This window comes from Scleropages formosus, chromosome 20, assembly GCF_900964775.1.
Source record: "Scleropages formosus chromosome 20, fSclFor1.1, whole genome shotgun sequence".
NCBI lineage: Eukaryota > Metazoa > Chordata > Actinopteri > Osteoglossiformes > Osteoglossidae > Scleropages > Scleropages formosus.
Genome location: NC_041825.1, coordinates 15,838,341 through 15,865,552, shown reverse-complemented (window position 1 = coordinate 15,865,552; position 27,212 = coordinate 15,838,341). Strand labels below are relative to the sequence as shown.

Sequence of the window (27,212 nt, the reverse complement as noted above, 5' to 3'; positions counted from 1 at the left end):
GGTTCCTTTGTCTCAGGGATTAAGGAGGGTTACAAAACACATAAAAACTCTCCCGTGTTGACGTTTTAAGCAAGAAGAATTTTCTTCATCTAACATGGCAAGCCAAGACAGCTGCTCAGAAAATATCTACGTATCCACAACCCACGTGTTCTCATTAAAAGCACTTTAGAGAGTGAAATGTGTGGCCCATGTGTCCCAATCTGCGAGCACGACTGACAACAGGTAATGGAAAGCTTTAACCTTCAGTGAAACAAGAGCCTCTATTAAATAAAAACCTGGATTTGGTTTCATTACATGCCAAATTATATCTGTGTGTCATGTTGCACTGACAAAACAGCACACCAGAATTAGTTTAAGCTCACTGATTGAGAAGGGCAGCCTGATGGGACAAAGGTGCGGGTCAAAGAGCACACCCTAAGGATCTTCAGATGAACACTCGAAAATGATCAATGGAATCATTTGGGCTTTTCTCACTGCACATATACAAACCTATCTTTTATAATCAGCCTATTATAGGCTTCTGACAAAGAAAAATGCCAGAAAAGGTTGAAATCACGACCTTCAAATTATATTCCTTTTTAAATTTCAGCCTGTGACGGTGCAAAATGAATGATTGTTCTCCGTATGTAGAACATCTTACCATAATCACTGCAGTTTCTACAGAACCCCAACCCCAACCCCAACACACATAGCTGCGAACCGAAGCAAAGAAATGGGAGGCTTGTTTGACTCTCCAGAAAGGCTGTGTCAGACGGTCAGGTGTTGTTTACCTGCATAAAATTCAGGACCATAGACAGCTCCCACCACTGGATTCAGCTTCCACCCTACAGGGAACACAGAGGAAGATAATATTAGGCTTAACAGTGAACTCATTAACCTTCCTGTTTAAACAGAGAACCAAGCGCAGGGCCCCTGCGGTGAAATCCAAGTTCAATTTCCCTCCGTGGTGTGGAGTAGGAATATAACTATAAAGAGGTAAATTAAAGGGGAAACAAAACAAGGCGAGGGAAGCAAGGAGGTGGGCAATCTGTGTGAGTGAGTGTGTTTGTGTGTGGTGGCTAGAGGGGTTACAGGAGCATTTTGGCGAGTGCAGGAAAGTAAGAAGGATTGCAAAAATGTGGTGGAGAGGAAAGGCAGCAGTAAGTGCTGTCCAGTTGTGTGACAGTGACGGATGGGGGGCTGGAAGGCGGCTGATTCTCCCTGGTGATGGCGAGCCTCCGCTGATGGCGACTGGGGCAGTAAAATGTCCACTGGTTTAATTCTCTGCTTGGCCCCCCCAGTCCGCCATCGGGAGGAATGAGTGTCACACCACAAGCGACTAGGTACCATGAAGCCCCCCTACAGAATGAACAGTGGCTTTTTTCTATTTACTCTCCACTTCTCCAAAATGCCTGCTCTCCTACCACTTCTGCACATCCCCACTTAACACTCCTTACCTTTAATACGTGGATTTACAGTATGTAGATGGGCTTTGCATCTCATTTCTTATTTTACATTTTCTGATGATTTTTCTGAAAGTGAGGCACATAGACATGGCTATATATCAACTGCCCATAGTCTTTTTTATAGGCTATACGCCCTAAAACCTGCATCTCACCTCTTTCCCTACTGGTTATCAGCATCCTTCTGTTTCCACTGTTGGCTGGACCAGCCAATCGTCAGTGGGTTAATGCCGAGAAACCGCTGTACGACCTTTCCCATTAAAGAGTGTGATCAACCGTGTCAAAGCAACATATTTTAAATAAACAAGGAAAACAACAAAAACTACTTCTACTTGCTTAAGGACTTGTGTGTGCAAGTTTTTGTAAGTGGATGATGCATGGTGGTGCAGTGGGTAACACTTCTGCCTCACAGCGACTGGCTCTTGGTATGGGCTCAGGTGGAAATCCAGCTAAGTCTATATGCAGTTTGCATGTCCTCCTTGTGTCTGTTTGGGTTTCTCACAGTCCAAAGGCATGCATTTCAGGAGAAATGGTGAGTCTAAATTGCCCTTAGTCTGATTCTGTGATCTTTAGTCTGTGAATGGGTGTGTGTGCTTGGCTACGCTGAGATGGACTAATATTCTCTCCAGGGTGTACCTCTCCTAGCCTCAAGCCTTATGATTCCACGACAGACTCCAGATCACCATTACCCTGACATGGACAAGCAGTTAACAAAAGCAAGTGAGTGAGTGAGTGAGTTTATCTATGGTATTACAAAATTTACATTTATATTCATTTAGCAGACGCTTTTCTCCAAAGCAACGTACACCTCATAGAAAATACAATTTGTGCATTACCTTAGGAGAAAGAGACATAGATGCAGATGTGTGACTAAGAAGTACAGTTAGTTTCCTTCACCATATGCACCGACGTTCATCACACAAGTAGCTGCATAAAACTTTACCAGAATATCGCCCACTCCTAATCACCTTCCTAGTAGTTTTTTTGAGACGTATAAACATTTACGTTAGAGTGCAGGAGTGGCTCTGTAAAGGATTGATCCAAGCATGATCATGAACATTTATACCTGATATGAACTTAAGAGGTCGTGGACGAAGTGAGTTCGGAAGAGATGAGTTAAGATTTTTGAGAAAAATATAAGCATTTTAAAAAATTTAATTTTACTCTACAATAAACAATTTCCCTCACTCTCTAAATCCGTTACATTTTCCTTCAGTAAAATGGTGAACTGGACTGGCGATTGGTCTTACCATTTGTGTATGGATTTGCCACTTTTTTGTTTGTCATTACTCTCGCTGTTGCATTGTTTACCTGTTTTCAAAAACACAAGTCAGACACAATCATTTTAACAATCTGACACAGTGCAGTCACCTAATACTCAGCATCACAGAGAAAATCCTCCGTCATAGAGTGCACCATCAGGGGTGAATGAACATTCCGAAACAGCAGACCACAATGCATCTGAAAAAGCATGCTGAGATATGTCAAGGCTCTCTCCTAGCTTTGAATGGTCATTGTTCTAGGAGATCACACTGTCTTTTGTTCTAGGGTTCAGAACTATCTGCTGAGTCCCACCCTCAGGCTGGCATTCCTTTCCTGTCCTGTGAAGGCATCACTAGGACAAATGCCTGGGTTCCAGCTGATTATGAACCGTGCTCAGGAAGAACGGCTATGACCTCTAGATGTCTGGCCTGTGACAGAGGTCTTCAGTAACTTGGGGGGGGAGTACGATAACATCGGCACAAGATTTAACCTCTGTTAGGGCCAAGGCCTTTGTACAGGCCTGTAAATAACAAATGACATCTTACTTTAAAGAAATACAACTTTTCCTGGGGTGCCAGGGGAGCTCAACACAGCCCCTGGCAGATCCAAGTTTTTTTTATCATGCCATGTTAGTATTTCACTCTCATGTTAATTATCGCTAATGGCTTTAATTTTCGCAGGGCTAGTGTAGGTCATTTAGCTTAAGGAAACAACTGACTTGAGCCAGCCTTGATATATATGCCTAGGTATTGTTTATAAATTTCATGAATTATGGTAATGGGCCAGTGAAATTGGCAAAAACACTTTGCTGCAGAAGGAAAAAAAATTGCAGCTTTCACTCCAGGGTATGCTTCATGAGAAGAGAAACACACTGGTAATGGTTCAAATAAACAAGTGGGATTTAAAATAGCACTGGCAACACTTTGATTTCTAAAGACGGGACTGATTAAAAACATACATATATCTTTTTTCGTTGCAAAGCAGATGTTTGTGCATGATGTACAATTTCAGATGCAACAGCAACAACGTAAAAAGCACATACGAAAAAAAACTTGAAAAGACATTAATCACAAGAGTTCCAGAGAGGCAGAAAAACTTGAAGACATGCATTCGCTTCTATCAAATAAAAGGTGAAATGGTTCAGCTCTGATCTGATCCACTTGGGTGTATGGATGTGGTGCTCCTGTAAACACTCACAGGCAAAGGCTTTGAGTTAAGCATGCATGCATATCGGAGGAGTGGGGTTGGAGCACGATTTGGCAGAGACAGTGGGGTGATGGTAGAGTCGGGGGAGGTAGGAAAATAGTGGAAAAGGAAGGCACCTCTATTTTGCGTCCCTCTACGATTGTACCGTTTAGTTTCTCCCGTGCGCGGTCGGCATCCGCGCTTGTTTCAAAAGTTACGAACCCGAAGCCCTGTACACGGCAGCGAGCCGTGGTCGAGGAGCAGTAAAGGAGAAAGTGAGAGAGTGAGACAGAGAGAGAAGTGGGGGGAAAAAAGAGAAAGAACGCACAAGGTAAGAAGCAGAACGTGAATTAAGCAGCAGGTTAGTGAAATGGCAGCAAGGAAGAGGGGTCTGGTTGGAGGAGCCGGAGGAAAAAGACAGATGCAGCAGGTGGACAATGTGACCCTTCGATCCGGCTCTAACAACTCAGCCCATCACTCACTATCAAGCACAGGTCAAACCATAGTTAGAAAATGTGTGGACGGTTCATCAAAATAAAAGTGCATTAACATCAAATCTTTCTAAAACTTTCCCAAATGTCATTAACTGATGTAAGTATAGTAACGTTAAAGCCACAAAATCCCACAGTCTAACGGACAAAAGTCAGCCGTCACGTTTATAACTGAATATAGGGAGAAATGACTTGGAATCAAAGTCAATGAACGGCTTCTGAAAAGAGAAAAACACAACTATCAGATTATAATTTCCCACGGATTTGATGTTGTTGTGAACCGAATGCGAAGAAAAAAGCACAGTCATCGACTAATCCTGGATAAACATCAGTCTGCACAATGACTTTCTCCCTTAAGCCAACGGTCTTTTGCGTGGCGATGGAAAATCCCGTCTCGTTATGGTGGTAATTAATATGAGCCGCTGAAAGCATATTTACAGCAGGGAGATGCGTCCGCTGGCACTTTTCTATAAGCACACTGTCGGAGAAACTGCTGTTTTACATGGTCCCCGCCCACGGGGGGTGGGGGGGGAAGCCCGTTCCATTTCTCCTCCTGGATTTGTCACTGCTGAGTTATGGGGACCGGTGGACTAAACCCGATATCCGGCACAAGCCATTAGATATGCTCGCTGAACAAGTGTGTCGGACAAGTCCCAGTCTTTTAGTCTATATATACTGTGCAAGTATGGGTGGGTAATTGCTTTGGAAGATAATGCATGTAAGCAGCAGCTAGCAGTGTGATCTCGTATGCATATACAGGATCTCCGGTCCTATGTCTGGCATAAATAACACAGCAGCCGTCCTTGGGGAGAAAAAGATAAAAAATAAATTTAAAATGGAATTGAGGGCAAAATTAATCCTTTTGACATTTTGTGCTACTGCGTTCGCCCTCTTTATTTTTTTTATCATGCACAAATAATTAGCTTACACGGATGGAGAGTGCAGCCACCATTTTTCAAAGGAGACAAACATATTGAATGCAAATTGCAAAAGCTTCTTAGAAAATAGATTGTTTATTAATGGTCTGGTAGGTTCATTATATAGCAAGCAGGGTGCGGAAGAGGCATCATGGGTAATGGCTTTGTTGGGTACAAACAATACAGGCTTGTTCCTCTGAAGGAGGCAGGTTCTCTGGTGCTCAGTACAGTCTAGAGAGGAAAGAGAAGGAGCATAGGCGGATGGGGGTACGTCCTTACTTCTGTACTGTGACAGCGACATGCTGACCTTGTGCAATCCTGCGAGTTTGCCAGGTATCTGGTGAACACATTGCTGGAGTGCTGTAGAGACCTCTCCCTGCACGCCACTTCCGCGAGGACATCACCAAGCCAAGGCCATTCTGGAGCTGCCGTACGTTACACCGGCTCCGAATGCGATTGGCGCTCTCTGCTTCTCCGTCAACACCATTTATGCTTTGTTGCTTAGCCGATGCTTATTACCCATTTATACAGCCGGATATTTCTATTTCTAAGCAATTCGGGCTAAGCGCCTCGCCCAAGGGAAGGGCACTTCAGCAGGGGCCCTTCGGGTTGCAAGTCCACGTCCTTAAGGCTTAAGCGCTATTCTACGTGCTGCGCCACCACTTGCGTCGGAGACGAAACCGAAAGATGCGGCGCTCTTCCGAGGACTCCTCTGTGCTCCGTTACGCCGAAGACACGCGAACGGCAGCGCGAGACACGTCGGATGTGACGGATCAAACACCGGGCGAGGACAACCGAGAGAGGAAGGATGTACAAATGAGCGACTTACCTTGGAACCCCGCTCATTAAAAATTATCTCCACATCTAAAATCTTCCCAAATTGCTGCAGAGAGAAAGAAAGGAGAAGAAAAATAATTAGAAATCAACACATTTGTGGTTCGCCCAGAGACAGAAAAGCCTGATTGTGAGACTGACAAGAACAGGACCCCGGGTGCTCGATTTAGACTATTTTAATCCGTGTATTTTACTCCAACACAATAGCGCTCAAATCCCAACTCTTAAAAAGGGTAAAAACTTTAATGAAACAACTGACTTTTCCACAGCAGCGCTGCACAACACACAATTACTTGTAATTTATCTTTAAAAGTTCGTGCTGCCCCGCTAATCTACGGTATGGCGCCGGAAAACGCACCGCGAGGAAATTCAGCGAGAGAACACAGAGAAGTAATTGAACATGTTTTCCGTAACAATGGAGGGGCAACACCAACAGAGGCGTGCTGGAGATACGCAACAGCTCCCGCAGTCTGCTCTAGATGTGTGGCCATGTTTAAGCATCGGATTTAAAATCCCCCGGAGGCCAGGCTGTCTATGATGTTACAGCCCTACGGTGGGCAGTTAGTCAATAATTTCCACTGTGTACACATACATAAAGACATAAAACATGCATAACTTCATTTTACCTATAGAAATGTAATAATTGGAGCTCTGTAAGCAGTAAGCTGTACTACTGGGCTGTGAAGGCGGGAAGGGGGGAGGAGGGACTGCCTTGAAGGATATTAAACTGAAATCCACACAGGACCACAATGCAGTGCATGCACCAATGCTCTTAATGGCAAGCATACAATCGTTTTTTTCCCCCTTTGGTGTTTTCAAGTGATAAAATTCCCCTATAGCCCCGAAACAGAGAGACATTAGCTCTTTGCTTTATTTTTAGAACGGGTTAAAGACAAACTTCTTTTCCTCAGTCGAAAAAGGGAAACTGAAAGGGGAAATGCCATTACAGCTAATGATAAACCATAAGATTGTTTATAATTATCATGATGAATTTTATCATCGCAATTACCTGTCACATTGCCTATTATTTTCCAGCAGTTCCCTCTTGATTCTGTCTTATTGTAATGACCCTTGGATGTCCAATACCTCTTTTTTATTAGCTAATTAGCGTTAGCCAGGAGGCGTTGGCCACTCCCCCACAGAAAATAGAACTGTCTGTGTGTATGATGGCCTGTGTGTGTGCGTGCGTGTGTGTGTGTGCATGTGCGCGTGCGTACGTGAAATGTCCCATGTAATGAACTCAGTCGTCCTACTCCAGACCATTAGCACCGGTTCTAATGGCCTATCCGCACTGGTGATACACGACACGTGACGCGACCGTGTCTTAAAAGGGGGGTCCCCACTCCAGACGCGGGAGGAGAACGGTCCGCCATCTTCTCTACTGATTGCAAGCGGTGAACAACCACCCTGGTGGGCTCCACCGCACACATGCTTGCCTCACAATAATGAGGATCCTTGTGCTCCTGCAGCAAGACCTTGAACGGGGTAGTTTATTTCAATAAATAAATAAACATGGCCGTGTGCGGGCGAGGTCAGAACTCATTGGTTAGGCGGTGGAAAGCATTCCTTGGGTTTTAAAAGCTCCGCTAGAAAGCTCATCCACGGCAGCTGACGGAGGAAGGAATGGGAAGACGCTGGTGACGGGAGGGCACGGCTCTTCAGTGGAGGGGCGGCGCAGCTGATGCTAATCGCTCCGAGGAGACTTGGCGCTTTCTGCGGCTTCGCGCAGGGGACAAAACCAGGGCCCTTAAATGGGAAACCAGCGGAGCTGACAAATAAGTGATTGTTTGTGCCTTTCCCTCTCTCCCCTGGCTGCCGCCAAAACGACTCCGGTGGTCTCAAGGGGTTAACGAGCTTAAGTATTCAATTTAACGGGTTTGCCTTCAGATCATTAGAAAACAGTGGAATGAAAGCAAACCTTAAGTTCCTCTAATGACTGGAATGAAAGCGGGTTTTAATTGCTGTCTACAATGGCCGTATTATTTCATTAAAACTAATTACCCTGTCAAGCAGTCCGCGTCCGCTTCATTTCAGCACAACAGGGAAGAAATGGGCCTTCCAGGCACACCGCGCTCAATGGGATTGATCGTTTGGCTAGGTCACTAATAAGGTTAGAAGAGCCGGCTTTTATCTGCCAGCCTGGCCAACAGGAGAGCGAGGATGGGGCGTTGGGCTGGGAGGGGTTGGTGGGGTTGGTGGGGATGGTGGGGATGGTGGGGAGGACCTACCTTACTCTTCTCAAAAGCCATCTGAGGCAGTTGTGGATCATACTGGCATAGAGGACAATCCCGGATGTTCAGGTTGGCGTGTGAACCAGGTTTTTTTCCCCTCCCTACATATTATTCCACCTTCCGAATTCAGATTCCATGGCTCCGACCAAACATCTGCTACTTGACATAATTTCCTCAATTTGTGCAAATTAAAGCACTTTATACGCGAGGCTAAATCAAGCATGGGCATTTACATCCCAGCGTGATCCTTTCATACCGGAAGACAATTCATTCTAAACAAAATCTGCAGATACTAATTGTTTTAACCAAACGTAATGGGCTTATGGTGTCAGTGAAATATGCTTTGAGGGAGTGCTCTTTACCGTTTCCCACATGGAGCAGAGGACGGCTTCTGCGCATGAAAGATAGGAACCGTTCATGTCCCTCCTAAAAGCCTGTATTACATAACACAAAAAACCTCCCAATGAGAATGACAGCAAGGCTCCGATATTTTACGACTTCTTCTTAGGTACTTTAAGCATGACAAATGTTAATGTTAGAAAGGTGACGCCAAGATAATGGCAGGCGTCTAAAATAAAGATGATTTTCAAGCGATACGGAAAACGGCATGAGCACTGCCTTTGCTCAGTCCAAGAAACCAGCATCTAGTTAGGCGCTACCTGCATTCTGCAAAGGTTACACAAGAGGACAATTAAAAATAAGCAGAAGCCATTAAAAAAACATTAGAGGCCCCCCGAGGTAACCCGAAGCACCCATATAAAACTCTCTGCAGGTTTTTCTCGCTGAGACAGATGCTCCAGAGGAAGGCCCGTGGTAATGGGATAGGTAATAGAGGGTACGTGTGGGTGATACAGTGCCTCATTTAGGACCCCCAGCTTGGGGACTTGGAGGGGCGGGGTCTCTTCACAGCTGGTGCTATGCACTGTTATTAAGCAGCTGCAAAGGCACTCTCAACAACCCATTACATATTACACTGCAAAGCACGTCGCAAGATGCGTGCGGCGGGCTTGTGCGCATGCGTCAGGGTCGGGGGTGGGACACAGCCCTTTAATTACCACAAGTGAAAACTGCACCTGGAGTCACTATGTTTGTCGAGCTCTTCGATATCAGGGACAGCGGCGCGTGCGAGATGCATTACGCCACAGGTGTGGGGCTCTTCGCGCAGGATGGAGTCTACTGGCAGAAGAGCGCTCAACAAGCAGCTCAGCGGGCATCACAGAGCCGGCACTCGCAGAACGGAGCTCGCTGCACAGCATTAAAACCTCGTATGTATTGTTGCGATTCCCTGGATGTGCCGCTCTAATTACAAACCACGCTCAACTAAAGGTTTGATGAGGGGCGAGAAGCAGGTCTGTTTTTCTGTGTATCTCGAGGACTAATAAAAGACAAACAGGGTTCACACTCGTGGCTTTTTATTAAATCAGCTGCCATCTGACCGCCTCCCAAAATCACGAGTAAATCGGGCTGTCGTGAACGAGAACCTTGTTTGCATTTTCGAGGGAGAGCTTGGTGGTTACCGTGCTTCGGTCTCCTCTGAATGTCAGCAAATCCTGCACGATCACCAGGCTGAGAGAGTACCCCACAGCACATCGTACGAAAATCTCACTTGCTCCTTCTACTTGAATTTATAGTCCGTTTCCGAATTCCATAGCTGAGCGGAATGCGTGTGCAGATGGAGACCTAGCGGCCCGTGTGGTTCCAGCCGGCAATAAGGCTGCACCGTTGAACGCTATAATGTCTCGATATTGCTTTTGTTTGCATTGTGCCTCTGCTCAAGCACGGCGGTAATGGCACATCGAGCCAGTGGCACATTACTGCAATTACAGCCAGGAAGAAGGCGCTCTGCACAACGATCCGATTGAAGCCCATTGTGAGGAGAGTGAAACGCTGATGGGATCTTTGTTGCAAAGCGCTGGTTTCTGCCCACAACGATTAATCCCAGGCCTATTCCAACCACAGCGAAGAAGGAACTTTGACAGGCTCCGGAATTTGCATAACGCAACCATAAGCTGCACACATCAGCTACATAAACAAACAAACAAACAAAGCCTCTGTGCTAATTAGAAACCAATTTGAATTACAGAGAACCTGTTTTAATTCTGGGAATAAAAATTTAAAGGAGCGGAAACACTGAGAGCAATGTCATGGCAACAGGAATGTTTAAACACATTGTTGTTAGCAGGTTTATCGCATGATCCATACCAATAATGTGAAGCTGTGCACAGTATAACACGAAAATTAACAATGCATTAGAGAACCTGAAATAATGGAGACGTGCCATAATCTGAGCAAATCTTGATAATCAAGGACAGTTACTAGAAGGCTGCTTTTTGCTGCATTTCAGAGAATTGCAAGCTGCTGTACTGTGTAGTGTTAGCAAAGAATTCACAGCGGATTCTGCGAGCACGGATTTACCACGGTGTACATGTACGGCACTCAGTGAAATGTATCTGCAGCTAACAATTCAATCAAAGCCATCTGAGGAGGTTCTGAACCCCTTGAGGAAGAGTGCCCTCCTGACCCAGGCAATCCGCAAACACAAGGGGGTGCATTCATGGCAATAGCAATCAAAGTACAGTGAAGTGCTGTTACTGACAATCATGTGATTAACAATGCCAAAACGGACGCTTGCAGATGATGAAAGAACTAAATCTGATGTGTGATACTCTGGTTTTGCAAATCATGACATACATTATGCGGAACAAGATGCTTAACTTTTAACTGCCTGAAACTTTGCTTCCTTCTCTGTGGTTAATTTGTTCACATAACAGACCAAATGGATACATCTAGTCCAGACCTTACTCTATCATTAATTTCATATTCTTTCTTAAAATGCTTTCATACTTTTTCTTATATGATTTTATGTAGGTTGCATTCCTGTGCCATTACTTTCATGAAAAAAAGACATTTTGTGATGCATCGCATTTTTTGACGCAGTATCGCAGACTGTATGGAGACTAACACTGCAACTAATAACCATACGCTGTCATATTTAAAGCCTCATACATGTTTGCAGTACGAGTTCTCAGTAATTGGAGTTCTGCAAAATCTAGGGATTCGCAGTGACATAGGATAGAGAATTTCTTTTGTCATTTTCCATTAAACAGAAAGTGCCAGTCTTTTCCTGTCCCACTGAAATAGACTAAATATCCTGACAGAAATAAAATATAACTGCTTCAGACATGCTGCAAAACTAAAAAAGCAATGGCATTATTCGAGTAAAACTATAAATGCATTATTATTTCTCTTGGTGTCATTCGAATGTAAGAATGCCAGAAGAAGTACAAGAGTAAACTTAAGAACAAACTTGAATGCCGCTCCTTAAACTGAACACTTGAGAGAAACTTCAAATACTCAGCGAGAAACAGTGGCCAACTGATGTCAATCAGTGGTGACATGAGTAGATTTAAGACACCCCTGAAGCAGATTAGGAGATTACATCTAGGGTTTCCAGGCGACTGTAAACAATTCAGTACATTTTCAGGTTGATTCCACTGACACCGCTTGGGTGGAAGATAAAAATGCAGTGGAGAATGATGAATACCTTATGACCTGGGATTTTGTTATTTGCACCCACTGGGTTGCTGGTGATGGAATACTCAATGAGATACAAGCAGATGCTGAGACCCTGTCTGTTAGCAAGATGTCGGGTTACCAGCCACAGGCAGTGCGCTGGCGAGGCCCCATGTGGCTTCTGGTGGAGCTACCTGAACATGAATTTAACACATTTACGTTTATTCATTTAACTCACACTTTTTTCCAAAGCAACTTAAAACGTTCAAGTGCTTATATAATTATTTACTCATTAATACCACTGGGTAATTTTACTGGAGCAAGTACCCTGCTCAACAGGGCTACAGCTGGAGATCAAACCTGTAACCTTTGGATCCAAAGGCAGCAACGCTAACCACTACACTACCAGCTGCCCCAACCCAATGTTGGGACTGGACCTCACCCATGCTGGCATTGTGTAACTGACCGGTCTCCGCCTCCCTTCTATCCCACACCTGCTTCTCTCCTCCTCTCTTTCCTGCCAACACAGGCTAAAAACCTAAAGTCCTGGACACTGAGCCCCTCGCTGCTCTCAAAGCTCCTTCTACCAGAGCTGTCACCATGCAAGCACATAATGAGGAAAAACTCCCTTTAAACCGCAGAGAAAAATGCTATTAATTATGCGACAACTGGTGGGACCTTCCATCTCCTCCTGCTCTCCACATCAATGCTGAGAAGTCTTTGAGAAACACTTTTTCTGGACTTTTTTGTAAGAACAAAGCACCATGGGCAACAGATGTTCTTCAAGCATTAAACTGGGAATCAATCCTTGACTATCTATTATACTAAATGTTATTGTCTGCTAAACTATATTAGCTGTAACACTAACTCTCTTAACAAGCTAGATCATCAGTGATGCTTTTATCGCCATCTAGTCCCAAGCTGCCACTGATTTGCAGCGCACGGTTTTCCCTCTGTTTACCGGGAATCAGAAATGGAAAAAGCATGAAGAAACCTAAATCATTTACTGTCAGCTTCTTTATGAGAAGCACTTGGTCATCTCACTGAATGGGTCAAACCTGAAATGGATCAAACCTGAAATGGATTGCTGCCTTCTCTCCTTTATGACAGAATTAGCCATAATGGGGCTCACACTGAATACATACATACAACAATAAGACGAACATTGCTTGTGCATTCAGAAAATCCACTCAGATATAGAGGGAAGGTGTAAAAAGACAAAAATCTGCAGAGGTTGGCTCCTGTGGTTGGGACTCCTTCGAAAGACGGTTTGGCTCTTGCCAGGGTTAGTCTTAAAGAATGGTAAAAAGGTACATTCCGCAGACCAAGCTGGGAGCATTCTGGCATAAAAGATTGAGGAGTCCCTATTAAATATTCATTCTTCAATTTTGTATGGTCCCAAATTAACTGCTGCAGTTATAATTCAAAGTGTAAAATCAAATGTACGGTTAAAGCGTAAACTAAAGGAAGGCTTCTGACATTTGCAGAGAGCATTAAAGGACGGACACCAAGAGGCAAAAGCCCCTGCACCATGTCACGGGCCTCCATAATTCTGGAGTAAACGTGAGTGGGACAGACATGAATCATTTAATTGGTGTGACAAGCACATGCATTTTTAATGACTGTTCCCAATGTGCCATATTATTGTTGTGCTTTTGTTTAAACATCAGCTGAATATATTTAGGAAAGGACTATTTAAACAACATAATGATCTTAATACAGTAAACAGGTTTTTTTTCTTTTTCTCAGACAGCTTTGCTTGCATTTATGAACTTCTGTGACGAGCACTGAACACTTGGTGCCCAAACACTAAGCGTCGAGCTGAAAGCTGAGCATAAATACATTAATATATTCTACCTATTTGAACACATTTATAACCTTCCCATAACTATGTCATAACATCCGTTTTATTAAGAAATCTGCTGAGAAAAATTATCATTAATTAACTTTAAAACCAGCCTGAATGTTCTGATATTTCTGTGCTTTCTTGTGTATCAAAAAACCGCAAAAAAAAAAAAAGATGGGTTTATAAATCTGTGTTCAATTCTAAAATACCTATAAACGCCCTTTGTTATCAGACATGTTCATTAATAAGAAAAAGCTCAAATGGACCAGTAGTGCAGAGGGTAGGAGAGCGAGCTGAAGCTCTAGAAATACCTGTACCGTTTTCTGTTCTGTAAAACACTGTACACGTACAGAACAAGACAGTAAATTCCATGGTAGTGTACTGTTGTGCAATATCATGCCTCTTAACAGTTAACTTGCCACAAACCGTCATAACTGATTGTATGATGTGTTTATGACATGCTAAAAGTGATATTAAACTGGATAGCTCAAGTAAAAGCATAAAAAACCCCTATGTGGCACCCTTTGTGGGGGTGTGTGCTGACCCCAAACATTTGCCGCAAGTCGGGGTCCCGGAAGCGGAAGGGGATGTTGGAGACGTGTAACCGCTTGGGCTGCTGCTTCTCTGAGGAGTCTGAGGGCTGGAGTTGGAGCTGCTGGGATCCCTCCGTCTGCGCCACCTCGTCTGCCTGCTGGAGAGAGAGAGAGGCACACAAGATAGTAAGCGGTGCTTGTTAATGCCCTACCGGTCTTCACACTGCTACCGCACTCCACCAGGAGCAATTAAAAAAATGTCACAAGTAAATTATACATTTTTCAAACTTAGCCAGCATTCCTATGAAATGCATGGGACCGAGCAAAGTGTGAACGCAGATAGAAAAACCTCCGAGATGTCGAGGCTAAACGATTCATTATTGGTGCCGTGTATGAAGACCCGAGGGAGAAAAGTGGCGGCGTCATTTCGGTTCCGAGCCCATGCGATGACCCGTTCATCGCGAACAGAAAGTGGCAGCGACGCCGCTGCTGCCTTATGAATGACATGCCCTTGAGCAGCTGCCCACGACAACCCCCGCTCATTCTGCCCTCAGAGGAGCCCCATTATCAATAGAAGAAGAGCTATGCCTCGTACACTTAAGGGGACCTGCTACAGCCATCTTACAGCAGCGAAGCACGACACTTAGGGGGAACGAAAACAGCAATTACCACGTAAAGAAGGCAAAAAACATTGGAAAATGTACAACTAACCTAAGCTACAGCCTCAGTGATGCGTGATTTACTGGTGTAATCTATCCGAACGAGAACCGAGGGACAAGTTTTAATGGGCTCTGTTTTCCTACAGTCCTTGAGGGTCAGGGGCTGCAGAAAGAAAAGTCTGAGAATATACAAAGGCTTTTGTTATGATGGCCACCTGAGCTACATCGGCATGGAAAAACTGTGGTGGCAACATGTCATTACTACTAAATACTCTTAGGCTCTAAAATACAAAAAAAAAACTGAATGAAGCCCCAACCCAGGGAACACGAGCATCAGGAGTTAATATACATAATGAATTAGAACAACACTGCTCCAGTATGTGGGAGGAAGAGATGATGTCAGCTAAACTTCTTGGGGCTTAGCAGGATCAATGAGAGAGAAGTGCTGAAGGCAGCGACATTCCAGCAGCCAACGAAGAGAGGGATGGGCAGGGGGAGAGAGGGAGGGAGGGAGGGACGGAGGGAGGGAGAAGGGAGGGGTGGAATCTTCAACCAACACCATGGGCAATCTGAATGCAAGCCTTTCTACTTGTGTCCCAGGAGGTACAAAGGTGTGCACTTACACACCGCGTAGCACAAGGCCTGGCCTGCAGTGGTCGTTCATGGCGATCACATGAACAGGAAAAGCCTCCAGCCTTTTAAAAATTGGCGAACGAACTCATTTGTGAAATAAGTCCCTTTCTCCTCTTATTAGAGAGCTTTATTACCAAAGCCAGGATGGTGATTAGCACCATTATCATCCTCATCCTCAATTGTCATCATTGCAGCAATCATCATCTGTTAGCTTTTTATGACACACTTATCCCAGGGCCTCTTAACATGTTCTCTGAAGAAACCATTGTTGTTTTTACCGGTATGGTCATAACACACACACACACACACACACACACACACACAATGTCTACAACCGCTTGTCCCGACAAACCGGAGCCTAGTATGGTCATAACCACCTGAGTAAACATGACGGAAAGTGCACCTAGGCCTGATGGTGGAGGGAAAGTAGTGGCTAGGCACGCACACGCAGTGTGTGTATGTCCCAACATCTGTGTGTGTGTGTGTATCTTTGTGATGCGATGCCTCTGGAAATGGTTAAGCAGCCAGTCCTGTGCCAGGTGGGAAGTGAGATGATATCGGAGAAGACTCCGAGTCCCCTTTTCCTTCCATCCATCACGCAGGACGTTATCAGGTGCGGCAGAGTGCCGTGGTTGGACGGGGACACGTGCAACACGCTGCCAGCCGTGACCCTTTCCTTCAACAACCCCTGGAGGGCTGCCCTTCACACTGGGCCTCTGTAGTCTCTCCCTTGTCCCGCTCCTGTTCCACTTACAGCGAGTGTCCTCGGTCACAGAGCTGCTGCCAGAACGATGCCGGACCGTCCTTCACACACCAACTGGTCAGAAGCACAGCAACTGGTACAGCCTTTTTCTGACATTCTGGTATTTCTCAGGGTACAGCAACCCCTCATGCTCTCTCACCCCGTTCTCTCCCTATTGCCCCCATCTTCAGCTGGTGTACTCTTCTCTCACCGTCTTCACGCCGTCACTGAGCTCACCCATTCGCCCTCAGTCTGCTTGCTTTCAGTATATTTCCAACAGCCTCAGTAGTGGCAAAGTGCATAGCTAAATAACAGCAAGGAAAAAAAAAAAATCATGAAATGGATTAAATACAATTTTTATCAATCATAATATCCATCTATTTGCTCCTCCATACATCCATTTCCATACACTCGTAATCCAGTTAGGCTTGTGGGGACAGAGAGTCAGTGCCAGGAGCACAGGACAGCACGTGTGTCTTGACCGGGATGGGACGCCACTCAAAAAAAATTTCCAGCTGAAACAGTTTCACTATATTGCATAGCGCATCCTGGTTTTACTTACTGCCCTTTTTTTTTTTTTTTTTTTGAAGTTTACCAAATAAGTAAAAGCGAGCATCATAGAAAAATTAAAAACAGAACAAAAATAGAGTGTATGCGTACTATACGGATAGGCACATCATATATTAAATGCCGAAGAAGATGCAAATTTTGCCTGCAACAATACAAAATATGGGCACAGAGGATGAAAATGAGAAACCAATGAGATTTATTAAAGTCGATGACAACTCTGCCTGGTGTTATTGCATGATTATTTTTAGATGTCTGAAAATTAAACTGTCCGCTTTTCACAGCTAAAATGAATATGAAAAATAAAGCAACTCGCTATTGGGGAAATGATCATCATTTTCAACCGTTTAAAGGCACAATTATCATTGCTTAAAAGGCTTTAAGTTGAACACGTTTACATTTATTCTTTCAAAAGACACTTTTATCCAAAGCGACACACAACTCAGCAAAAATTCATCATGCATTTCAGCAACACTTACAACGTGAAACATTTTTAACTGATAACATTTTAGCACCCAAATTTAATTACCACAATGATGCTCGCTTGCACTTAAAACTAGAAGAACTACAAAAAACTACTCGGCCGAGCATTTTGCATTCTGTGCTTATTCTTCATGGCCTCCACCCTCTCAAGAGTTACTTAATTAGACAATTGCTCAGTAGACCTTTCTGTCTTAGAGGGAGATTGACACCGTTTACATGTACATCACTCAATGATTCAACAATATTCCCCGTATTCACACTTCTCCTGCTTTGCTCAGAGGTGAGAAGTCCCATGGTGGTCCAGCAAGCCATGGTACCACATAGCCATCCGCAACCGGCTCCCTGCGATCTCACCTCAAGCTAGAGCCCGCCGGCCTCATGTTACCCTCGGGAGACTCTGCCCTCTCCGAGCACACCTGACAAAATGAAGGGGCATATTGTGCGTATTGGTGTGGTACATATTCAGCATCGCATGTTCCACAACATCGGAGGGGCACGGCACCGAACCCCTTACAGAGTGAAGTGCGAACGCAGAGCTGAATCCACAGCGCTGCCCCCGCCCCGATCGCGCGGGGAACGGTCTGAGGCAGCTCTGCCATCTGGCAGCGGTGGGGCTTGGTGCTGGATGGGGCGGGGTGCCAGGTAGATAGATGGGCTGAACAGAGCTGTAATTGCTCCTCCTAGTCTGCGCTCCCCTGCACCCGCAACCGCTGCCGCACGTGGGAGGTTCCCTTGCTCTGGGGGTCCGAGCCCTGCTCGCTCTCTCCATCATTCATCATAAAATTGCCATCGGTCACTCGGACGAACCGCCCACTGTGGCTCCCGCCAGAAAAGGGGAAAACACATCGGATTTAACGGGCAGAAGTGCAGCGAAACTGTCCCATCGAAAAAGCTGCAGCTGTGTCTATGCTGTTTCTCTCTCCTATGCATTTTTGTGTTTGCATGCCTTGGGGCCGTTGCACACACACACACACACACACACACACACACATTTTCAGAACCGCTTGTCCCATACGGGGTTGCGGGGAACCGGAGCCTACCCGGTAACACAGGGCGTAAGGCCGGAGGGGGAGGGGACACACCCAGGACGGGACGCCAGTCCATCGCAAGGCACCCCAAGCGGTACTCAAACCCCAGACCCACTGGAGAGCAGGACTGTGGTCCAACCCACTGCACCACCGCACCCCCTTGTTTGCAACATTAAGGGAAAAAAAAAAAAAAAAACAACCTGAAACACACTTAGTTTTAACATACTACAGTAAGTGTACATAACTTCATAGCAGTGACGCCATATAGCAAAAGAAATAATAGTGGCACCGAGTTCCCCGATCACACGATGAAACTGAGCCGTGATGGCACTGTGCTCCACAAGTGGCTCAGTGGCTGTGCCCCTGAATGAGTGTATTAGCACACATTCGCACACGTCACGCTGCGCGCTGCGCCTAATGCCACGGCCCTTTTGGAGATGTCTCCTCTGGGTTACATCGCCGCACCAGGAGGCCCCGGAAGAGGAGCCGAGCGGCGGGAACCTTCGACGGAGGACGCGTGCCGAGCGAAGGGGTTTATATCTAATTATCTCATCGTCACCTCCACCCCCAGCATCCCTCGTTCGCACCACTAAGGAGCCTTCTGCAGGGGTTTTGCTTTCGCAATTTGCCTTTTAATTTGTGTTAATTGCATGTTAATTACATTGCAGCTAGCTTGCGCCGCATCTGTCTTCGCAGAGAGGAAGGTTTCAAGGGGCTTTTTTCCTTTGCAGCGTGGAGTTGAAAAGTAATTAAAAGTCTTCTCTTTCGGTGGGGAGGCAGGTGCCCTCCCACACCCACAGTGGGAGGTCGCCACACCCCTGGTGCATGGGGCGGCTGGGCTACTTCAGGAGGTAATAGGAGTAGCGCGGGGCCTGCTCCGGCCCCATCCGAGGGATCCGTCTTGGGAGAGTACCTCATTAGGGAAGCTGGGAGTCCTCCGCTTTCGCTGCGCGTGGGACCCTCCCGCCAACCCGGCCGCCGAGCTCGGCTGTCAGAATGATGTTGGCTGTCAGGTGCGTAACGAAGCACCCCGGGCCACTGGTGTCTCGGTGCGCGCGCTCCTGGATTCCCTGGAGCCGCCAGCTCCGGGTTAAGACACGTACAGTGTGAAGCGCTTTATGGCATGCTCAGAAACGCTCCTGAAACCCACGATCAGTAGGTGAATTACACTGCAAAAGGTTTATGGCTCTCCATTACGATGACTGAAGCTTGGAACACGCTATAACTGGGTTTTACACGTGCAGCTGCGCGCCAGAGCAGGTGCGGTGCGCAACTTCCGGAATCGCGAGGGCGTCCGATGTGCCGGACCGCCTTTCCCGTCGAGACGCCCGCGGTCGAGAGGGGCGAACGTCCGCTTCTCGACTGCGCCCCGTCTCTACGTTCGCAAAGCCGTAATGTTCCTCGGCTGCACGAGGGGACGCCTCGGCCGGCACTCCCCGCCTGCCTCCTAGCGCGCCGCGTTGCGTCGACTTCGCGCCGCGCTCAGACATCCGGGGAGCGCAGAGGCAGCTCGGGGATATAATCGCCTGAGCATTATCATACAAGAGCACCTTCGGAAGCCCTCCTCCAGCCACCTCCGCTCCCCGCTCGCCGGCCGTCAGCGACCACGCCGGGAGACGGTGCCGCCGCGCAGGCTGTTAGCTCAGCCGAGTCACCCGGCTTCTTGTTCAGTCATTTCTCTAACACACTCATTCAGTGTTATCTGCAAATCACTTCCAAAGTGCTCTGCTCAGCACTTTTCCCCTTGGAACGGCAGTACAACCACATAATTGAAACTATCTGATTGGAAAGCTGCCAAGCAGGTAGATTACATCCGATTAGGGTGATACCAGCGCTTCACTTAAAGGGATTAGACTGAGCAGCTTTAGTTTATTTATTTATTTTTGTTCTTCTCCTCTCCCCCCACGCACGCACACACACACACACACACACACACACACTCTCACAAACTCCCCGGACCAAGAGGCAGACACTCTTCTTTCACCTGCCATCAGTAAAGGGTGACAGAGAAAGACTCCTTCTTGAGAAAGTCTTTCAGATGACTTAATAGTCCTCTTGCATACAAGCCTGGCTCTTGTAACCATTGTTAGAATGTCATTCTGTTTAATGAGTTTCCTCTTACACCTAAACCCAAAGTCTTGCAGGAGGAGAAAAAAAAAAAAAAAAAAAAAAACAATTACTCAGGCATAATCGAATGCAAACGGTTAAGTGTGCGAGGGTGCTATTCGCAGAGCTCATCTCATCTTGTCCTGGAAGGCATCCCTCTGTGCTGACTCATTACAATGCCGCTAACAGCACTCACGTGGGACGCTAAGAAAGTGCAACACCCTACCGTGCCTGTAACTGGACCTGGGTAGCAAATTCAGATGCGCGCACCCGCTTTTTGTCTCACGCTCTCCACTGCACGAGTATCGGGACGCAGATCATTTTGTGGCACGGTTAGTGGCTTTTCTACGCAACCCCGCTCCCTGCAGATCTTTGCACGGAACATGAGAGTAATCAACAGGCCCCTAATAAGCACCCCTTATTTGTTTTCTTTTAGCTGTCCAGATCTCCCCCATTTTCCGACTTTTTATTGGTTAACTAAATAAGTTTTTTCAGGTCTGCACTCTCCATTTCGCCATTTGCATTAAGGATACCAAAAGCTTGTTGTTTCAAGTGAACTCTCCAGCACGCCTCCCCCTCGCGCTCATGATTTGAAGCAAAAGTTGTAAGCGCTTTTTCTCAGTCTGCCACTTTCAAGTGAGGCTGTCTGAACTCCGCGAGTCACAAGGCTTCAGAAGTATAGCCTTGGACATCGCTGAAGAATGTCCTGGAGGATGGCTCCAGTCTTGGAAAATCACATGCCCCCAGTCCCGCTTTATTAAATGCAATGACTTGAAGGGAATTAAAATTCCTACAAAATAACTTCATGGCATATTTTCTCCAAGCCTTCTCTCTTTGAGGAAGAGAAAAAGCAGAGCTGTTCTTGATGCGAGAGCTCCTCTCGGTCACATGCGGCTCTCCCATTGGGCGCCGTAATCAAAGGCCAACGTGTCTGTCGGCGAAGCTGTCATTAAACTAAAGGAGAGCAGCGCAGGGCCCCCTCTGCCCTTCCAGCGGGATGAGACCTCTGCTTATGGTGCACTTTTTTCTGATGTTTCTCCCATCAGCACTTGGGGAGAGAGGAAGACACGGGAAAGAAGAGGGAGAGGAGAGGGATGACAGACTGGGACCGTTCGTCCCACAGCAGTGGTCACTGACCGCCTTTCTGGGCTACAGGATGAGCGATGAGATGAAATCAAATTCAGAACGGCGAGGGATGCCGATGTTGGCGGAGTCACGCGTTAAAGCAAAGGCACGGGGGGCAGCAGGAGGGGTATGTGGGCCAAAGGAGAAAACGGCCTATTATAAATTCAAACTCACACGGTTTTCCAGCACCCATCCACCTCGCTCTCGTAGACACTTAAACGTTTCCCGCACCTCTCTCTCCTCTCAGGTGTCCATTAAGCCTGAGCGCTGAGGATCGGCCGAGACAGCGGCGGGGGAAAACTGGCGTAAATTAAATTTAACGGCAAATTGAAAAGATGGCAGAGGAGAGAGTCCTATCTGGAAGTGGACCTATTCTTTTTCTTTTTTTCCTCTCTCTTCCCACTTAAAAGCCTTACATTTGCAAAGGCTTCCGAATCCAAAGAAATTGTTTTTTGTCGGTATAATTCTTTGAAAATAAACAAATAGCAGCTTTCCCTTGCGTTTAACAATAAAGCAAATTGATTTGAAACCTATTTCTGTCTCAAAGAAAGAAGCAGGTGATTCCATAGGCGTGTTACGGGCCCGTCTTTCTACTCGGAGTATTCATAATCTCAAACATTTACAGGGGAATTCTGCTTAAACAGACCTTTAATTTTTTATTGCAAGATTTCATACCTATCCAAAGACATTTGTATTACATTGAAGTTGAAATGATACACGGCCATTAGTCTTTCTGAAAAAAGCCACCGTCTGATGTCAAGAAGTATTTTTCTTTGCAGAAATCATAGGGCAAATCAAGTCTTTTTCTCATATATTTTTTCATATATTCACACTTTAACACCTGATGTGTATATTTTTGTCTTCTGTTTTAAAAGAGAATTTCCTTTCCAATTTCTTGCATGAAATGTTTGAATTTTGGAGGAATTCCCTTTGTTACTGTATATTGTTAAGGTTCCCGCTTTAAGATTTACCGTCAGGTACGGGACGACCGGTTCACAGCACAGTGATAATGCTGTTGATCGCATGCCAACTGGATGTTGGGAGACAGTGGGAAGACTTGCTACATATCCACAAGAAGCGGGGCATGTAGGCATGGGCCAGAAACTCACCGGTACTGTCGTCGTGCCTGTGAGGGAGGGTGTGCTGCTGTCAGTGCCTGGAGGTTCGCTGTGTGTCTGTGTTGGTGTGTAGATGGTCATTGCGTGGTCCGGCACTGTGCTCTGGCCCGTGTAGTCCTGTGTCGGGTGGGGGTGTGGCGCCGCAAACTCCGCTGGGATCCCATTCTGAGGTGGAGGGGGGTACTGGGCAGGTGGGTACGGCTGGGCCATCGCTTCTGGCGGGGCTGTGGCCTCTTGGTTACCCTGAAAAGGGAGACACGGAAGAGTACTTGCTTAATTTTCATCTGGCACAAAACACACATTAAGAAAATCCGGAATCCCGTCCAACGCATTTAAACACGGAAAGGGAAAAAAAATTAACGGAGCGTAACTTTTAGTCCTCTTAGTATTCTGCGAAATTCATCTGAACAAACATTGTTTAATGACATCGGAACAAAAAAGTATTGCCGGTGAACTGACTGGCACAACTTTTCTGTCAATGAGAGCAGCTGATACTGTCGCAAGGTGCTATTTTCTGCTTCGTAGCTATTGTTTACTGGGGCAATTTTATGCCATTATCGTCCATCGATACTAAGACCCATTGCCCCAGCTTGCATGTTTTGTTGATCCATAAACTGTTATGCTCAGAATCACATAAAATACACTCTACTCACCCACTGAGTGTCAAGCCAAGATGTTAAGATTATTTAACACATTAATAGAGAAATTGATGCTTAAAGGCATGAGTAACTACATAAACGATTTGTTTTGTGCAGGCTGATCTCTAATTTTAAACCTCATTTCTGAGAAGGCGAGTAGCTAAGCAGGTACCGTTCAGTAGCCACCAAAGCTTACCCGGAGTACAGCGTAGCTTCTTACTACACTAGGAAACTGGGATATGCGCAATAAAGAAACTGAACAATGCTCCTGACACGTTGGGCAGATCACCTGACATCCTTGTGGAAGAGTCTCGCACGCAGTCTCACTGTACTGTGAGGACACCGACCAAATCAACTGTCACGCTGCGCTCATGTGCGCCGCACATACTTCGCACTTTACCGAACCGATGCCGAGGACACAACGCTGCCACATCACATTTCCCGAGACTGGAAGACCTCAAAGGAACCGAGCGTGAATTTTATAGCAATTCCTTTAGTAATGTGTACCTCTTTACTAGGGGCTTCCATTTCCATATATCTTTGCTTTTATAATTAGATAGTTAGCCTGTACGCTTAGATAGTTTGCTGCGAGCAGCAAAACGCATTCTGCTTGCCGAGCAAAGAACGGGCAATAATTGTTAATATCTCTAACTAGATTTTATTTTACTTTACCCGCTCCATTACAAAACGGTTGAAAATAATGCTTTTCGGCATGCCCTCAATTAGGTAACCCTAAACTGGCATATAACTGGCATACATTAATGGACAACGAGGACGGCATGCGATCCGTCGACCGTGACTTTGTGACGCGCGGTCAGCTGACGCTCACTTTGTCATTTTTCATCAGCCTGCTGGCACAGGTTGCGTCATTATGGTCAGCAGATATCGGCCGTGTTCACCGACAACCCCGAAAGTCTTTGCGCTCCGCGCACTGAACGTAGCGGTCGATGCTCCCCACAGCGAATGAGAAGAAAATGAAGGGAGCCATTGAGGAGACTGGCGGTAACTATGAGTGGTAGGAAGTTAAAGTGAGAGTAGAAGAACAGGAGCCACGTGGAAAGAAACGACACAGCAGAGGGAAAAAAGCAAGGGCCATAGCAATTCCAAGAGCTCTCGTCAACGTCAGAAGCGACCGGAGTTCGCACATATCAGCACGAAAGAAGCTGTACAAACAGACGTATAAATAACAATAAACGTGAACAGGATTACCGGCGACAACTACGGTCTTTATTAAAAAGCCACTTAATGGCCGTTCAGTTTAGCGTAATATGTCTGTATTGTATCCCGAAGCGCAGACAGAAGGTATGAGATAAAAGTCTGAGAAATGAATTTCTACTTAATTAAGCACTTCAAAGTAAAATTTTGTCAAGCGTGCAACATTAGTTAAGAGTGGAACTATTTTTTGTGGGGGGGGGGGGAAGGGGGCTTTATTTTTTTTTTTTGCTGCTTGCCAAAGAAATGGCGGAGGAAATTAGTGCTGTCCTGCAAACGAAATAAGTCGGGGAAAGGGCCATCATATCACGTTTCAGGGAAGATTAGAGAATTGCTTGATCATTATTACCCAACGCACTTTATTTTGTAGAACATCGCTCGATAGCTGCACGGGGCTGGAACGAGGGGAATCTAAATTGCTCTCCTGGCAAGCGTGAGGCAAAAGATCAATTAACTGATAAATTTTTGATTATAACCTTTGATTTAAATTACAGGTTTCTAATACTAGCAGCTGTTTCCCTTGTGTGGGTCTTTCTTCTCTCCACAGTCCCAGTCACCCTCATCTTCGCTCGGAGTGTCAGGGAGTAAATGAGACTCTTTTCTCCCCCAGCCTCATGCGGTCAGCGGCGGTGCGGTGCGCTTTGTCGCGACAATGTCCTGTCACTCGCGATGTTTGATTTTCGCTCGTGGGGGAGAAGGGACCCTGACGGATACTGACAGGGCACAGTCTCTCTGGGAGCCCTCTGTTGGCGCTGGGGTCATCCCTGCTGTCAGCCTGTGATTGCAGGGGCATGGCTGGGGCAGGAACCGCTGCTGATGGGTGTGGGTGGGTGTGTGTGTGTGTGTGTGTGTGTGTGTGCGTGTGTGTGCGGGAGGCTGGTAGTGGTGGATCACAATCAGTGTGAGGGCAGCCCATCTGAGGGGTTTATTTGAAGATATTAATCTAATACAAATATGGGCACTGGCCTTGGAGACTCGAACCTGACCCCCAGCTGAGGACCCGAGGCACAAAAAGGCAATAATATTCCCCCTGCCGGTGCCACCACCAGCTGGGGGGGGAGCGTTACTTTTAATTTCCTCATTTCAGGAGTCTGAAGCTGCCGGAAACATATAGGTCACAAGAGGAATGTCAAACGACCGAGTAACGCCGAACGTCGGACAACTTTTAGTACAGTGTCCACGTTTCTGTCCCGTGTACCTACTGTAAGGCGGAAGTGGGCAAACGCAAACTCCATCATGAATAATACAACAAAGCCATTCTGGATTGCAACATTACAACGGAATAGCTTGCAACAACTTGAAACCGGGCCAACGTGTACCATAGTATAAATTCTGCTCGGCCGCACACGGTTTTACGTAAAAGGAAAAAGGAAAACGCACCCATAGTAACTAGTGAATTCTGCCACGACGCTTCTGTCGCCGCATCAGCTGAGATTTGGCATAAACATTTTAGTACCAAAATGTATTGCTTATTGACAGCACAAATAATTGGCAAAATAACCTGTGCTGGTACTACACAACTTTGGGGGCTATTGTAGTTCTACAGGGTGTTAAATAAACATTAAATAATGTTATATTCCAGGTGCGATCATATATTACGGTCATATAAAAATGTTATATACTGCCTTCCAGAAGGACTTTAAAAATTCATAAAGCAGAAAATGAGAGACTTCGAGTATATAAACATAATACTTCATTGTGGTGGGCCTTTAATGAAACAAATGATAAATTCTTATTTATCTGCGGTTGTATTTTAAACAGGGGTGAGAGAGGTGGCCACACCTAACTCTCTCCTGCTGAGAAGAGCGCAGCTGGCGATATGCGCATATTCGGTGCAACCGCAAAACCGCGCAGAATTTGGACAAAAATTACTTCGGACCACAGAAAGTAAAATAGTGAGACGCCAGCAGAGATGACAGAGGTTCGACGTGTCGTTCGAAAACGAACACAGCGCCACTTGACGCTACCGTACCTTCTACAGTGGAGGTTCAAGAGTTACGTGGAAATCTGGTAACACCGCGGTATAAGAAAAGAATCTAATTAGGAACACGATTAATTAAACAGTCTTGAAATAGCAACAGAAGATGGCGAGATGAAAGCAAAAAACCTTTGTGAAATATTTAATCTCTCATCTCTCTCATCTCTCCCAGATATATAGCAGAGATGTGATTGGCGTGAGGTGAGAGGAAATAATAACTTATTTCTCTTTCCTTTATTGTTATTAGCCTTTTCCACTGACTAAGCAGCATTAGCTTTCACAGTGCACCATCAATGGACTAGAAAGAGCTTCTGTTTAATAAGAGTGGAGAGAATTGCATTAATGTAAATGTAGTGGAAACAATGAGAGCCACAGCCATTGACATGTTGGCAAACAAATGAGACTGTCCTCTCAATTAGGGAAATGCTCCATTATCCAAATGAAAAAGCACTCTGCCGTTGCAGTCCCTTGCCCGGACAGGCTCGGAGAGAGATGGGCCCCCAGGGGCCGCACCGTGGACCGAGACCCAGACTGCCGTCTGACCCCACCCGCCTCCGCCCCCGCATCCCCGAGCGCTCCTCCTCCCCATTCTCCACAGCGGTCGTTCTCCATCTGCCCGCGCCGCTCCTTCGCCGGTGCGCCGCAAAGCGTTCGGTCTGCAGCCGCAG

The 27,212-nt window shown here is 46.1% G+C and overlaps 1 protein-coding gene across 7 annotated transcripts in view; it reads right to left on the bottom strand.

Annotated features, from left to right (window-relative positions):
- Positions 1-27,212, bottom strand: part of rbfox3a (RNA binding fox-1 homolog 3a) — a 430,902-nt gene that overhangs the window by 21,198 nt on the left and 382,492 nt on the right. For 6 of the 7 annotated variants that reach the window (XM_018761818.2, XM_018761816.2, XM_018761812.2 and 3 more), the window contains 6 exons: positions 22,708-22,959; positions 14,267-14,413; positions 6,128-6,181; positions 4,028-4,120; positions 2,693-2,753; positions 771-824 (listed from right to left, as the gene is read on the bottom strand). In XM_018761818.2, coding sequence (XP_018617334.1) covers positions 771-824; positions 2,693-2,753; positions 4,028-4,120; positions 6,128-6,181; positions 14,267-14,413; positions 22,708-22,959 — 661 coding nt within the window. The remainder of the gene's footprint in view (positions 1-770; positions 825-2,692; positions 2,754-4,027; positions 4,121-6,127; positions 6,182-14,266; positions 14,414-22,707; positions 22,960-27,212) is intronic. The other variant, XM_018761819.2, reaches the window with a different exon arrangement.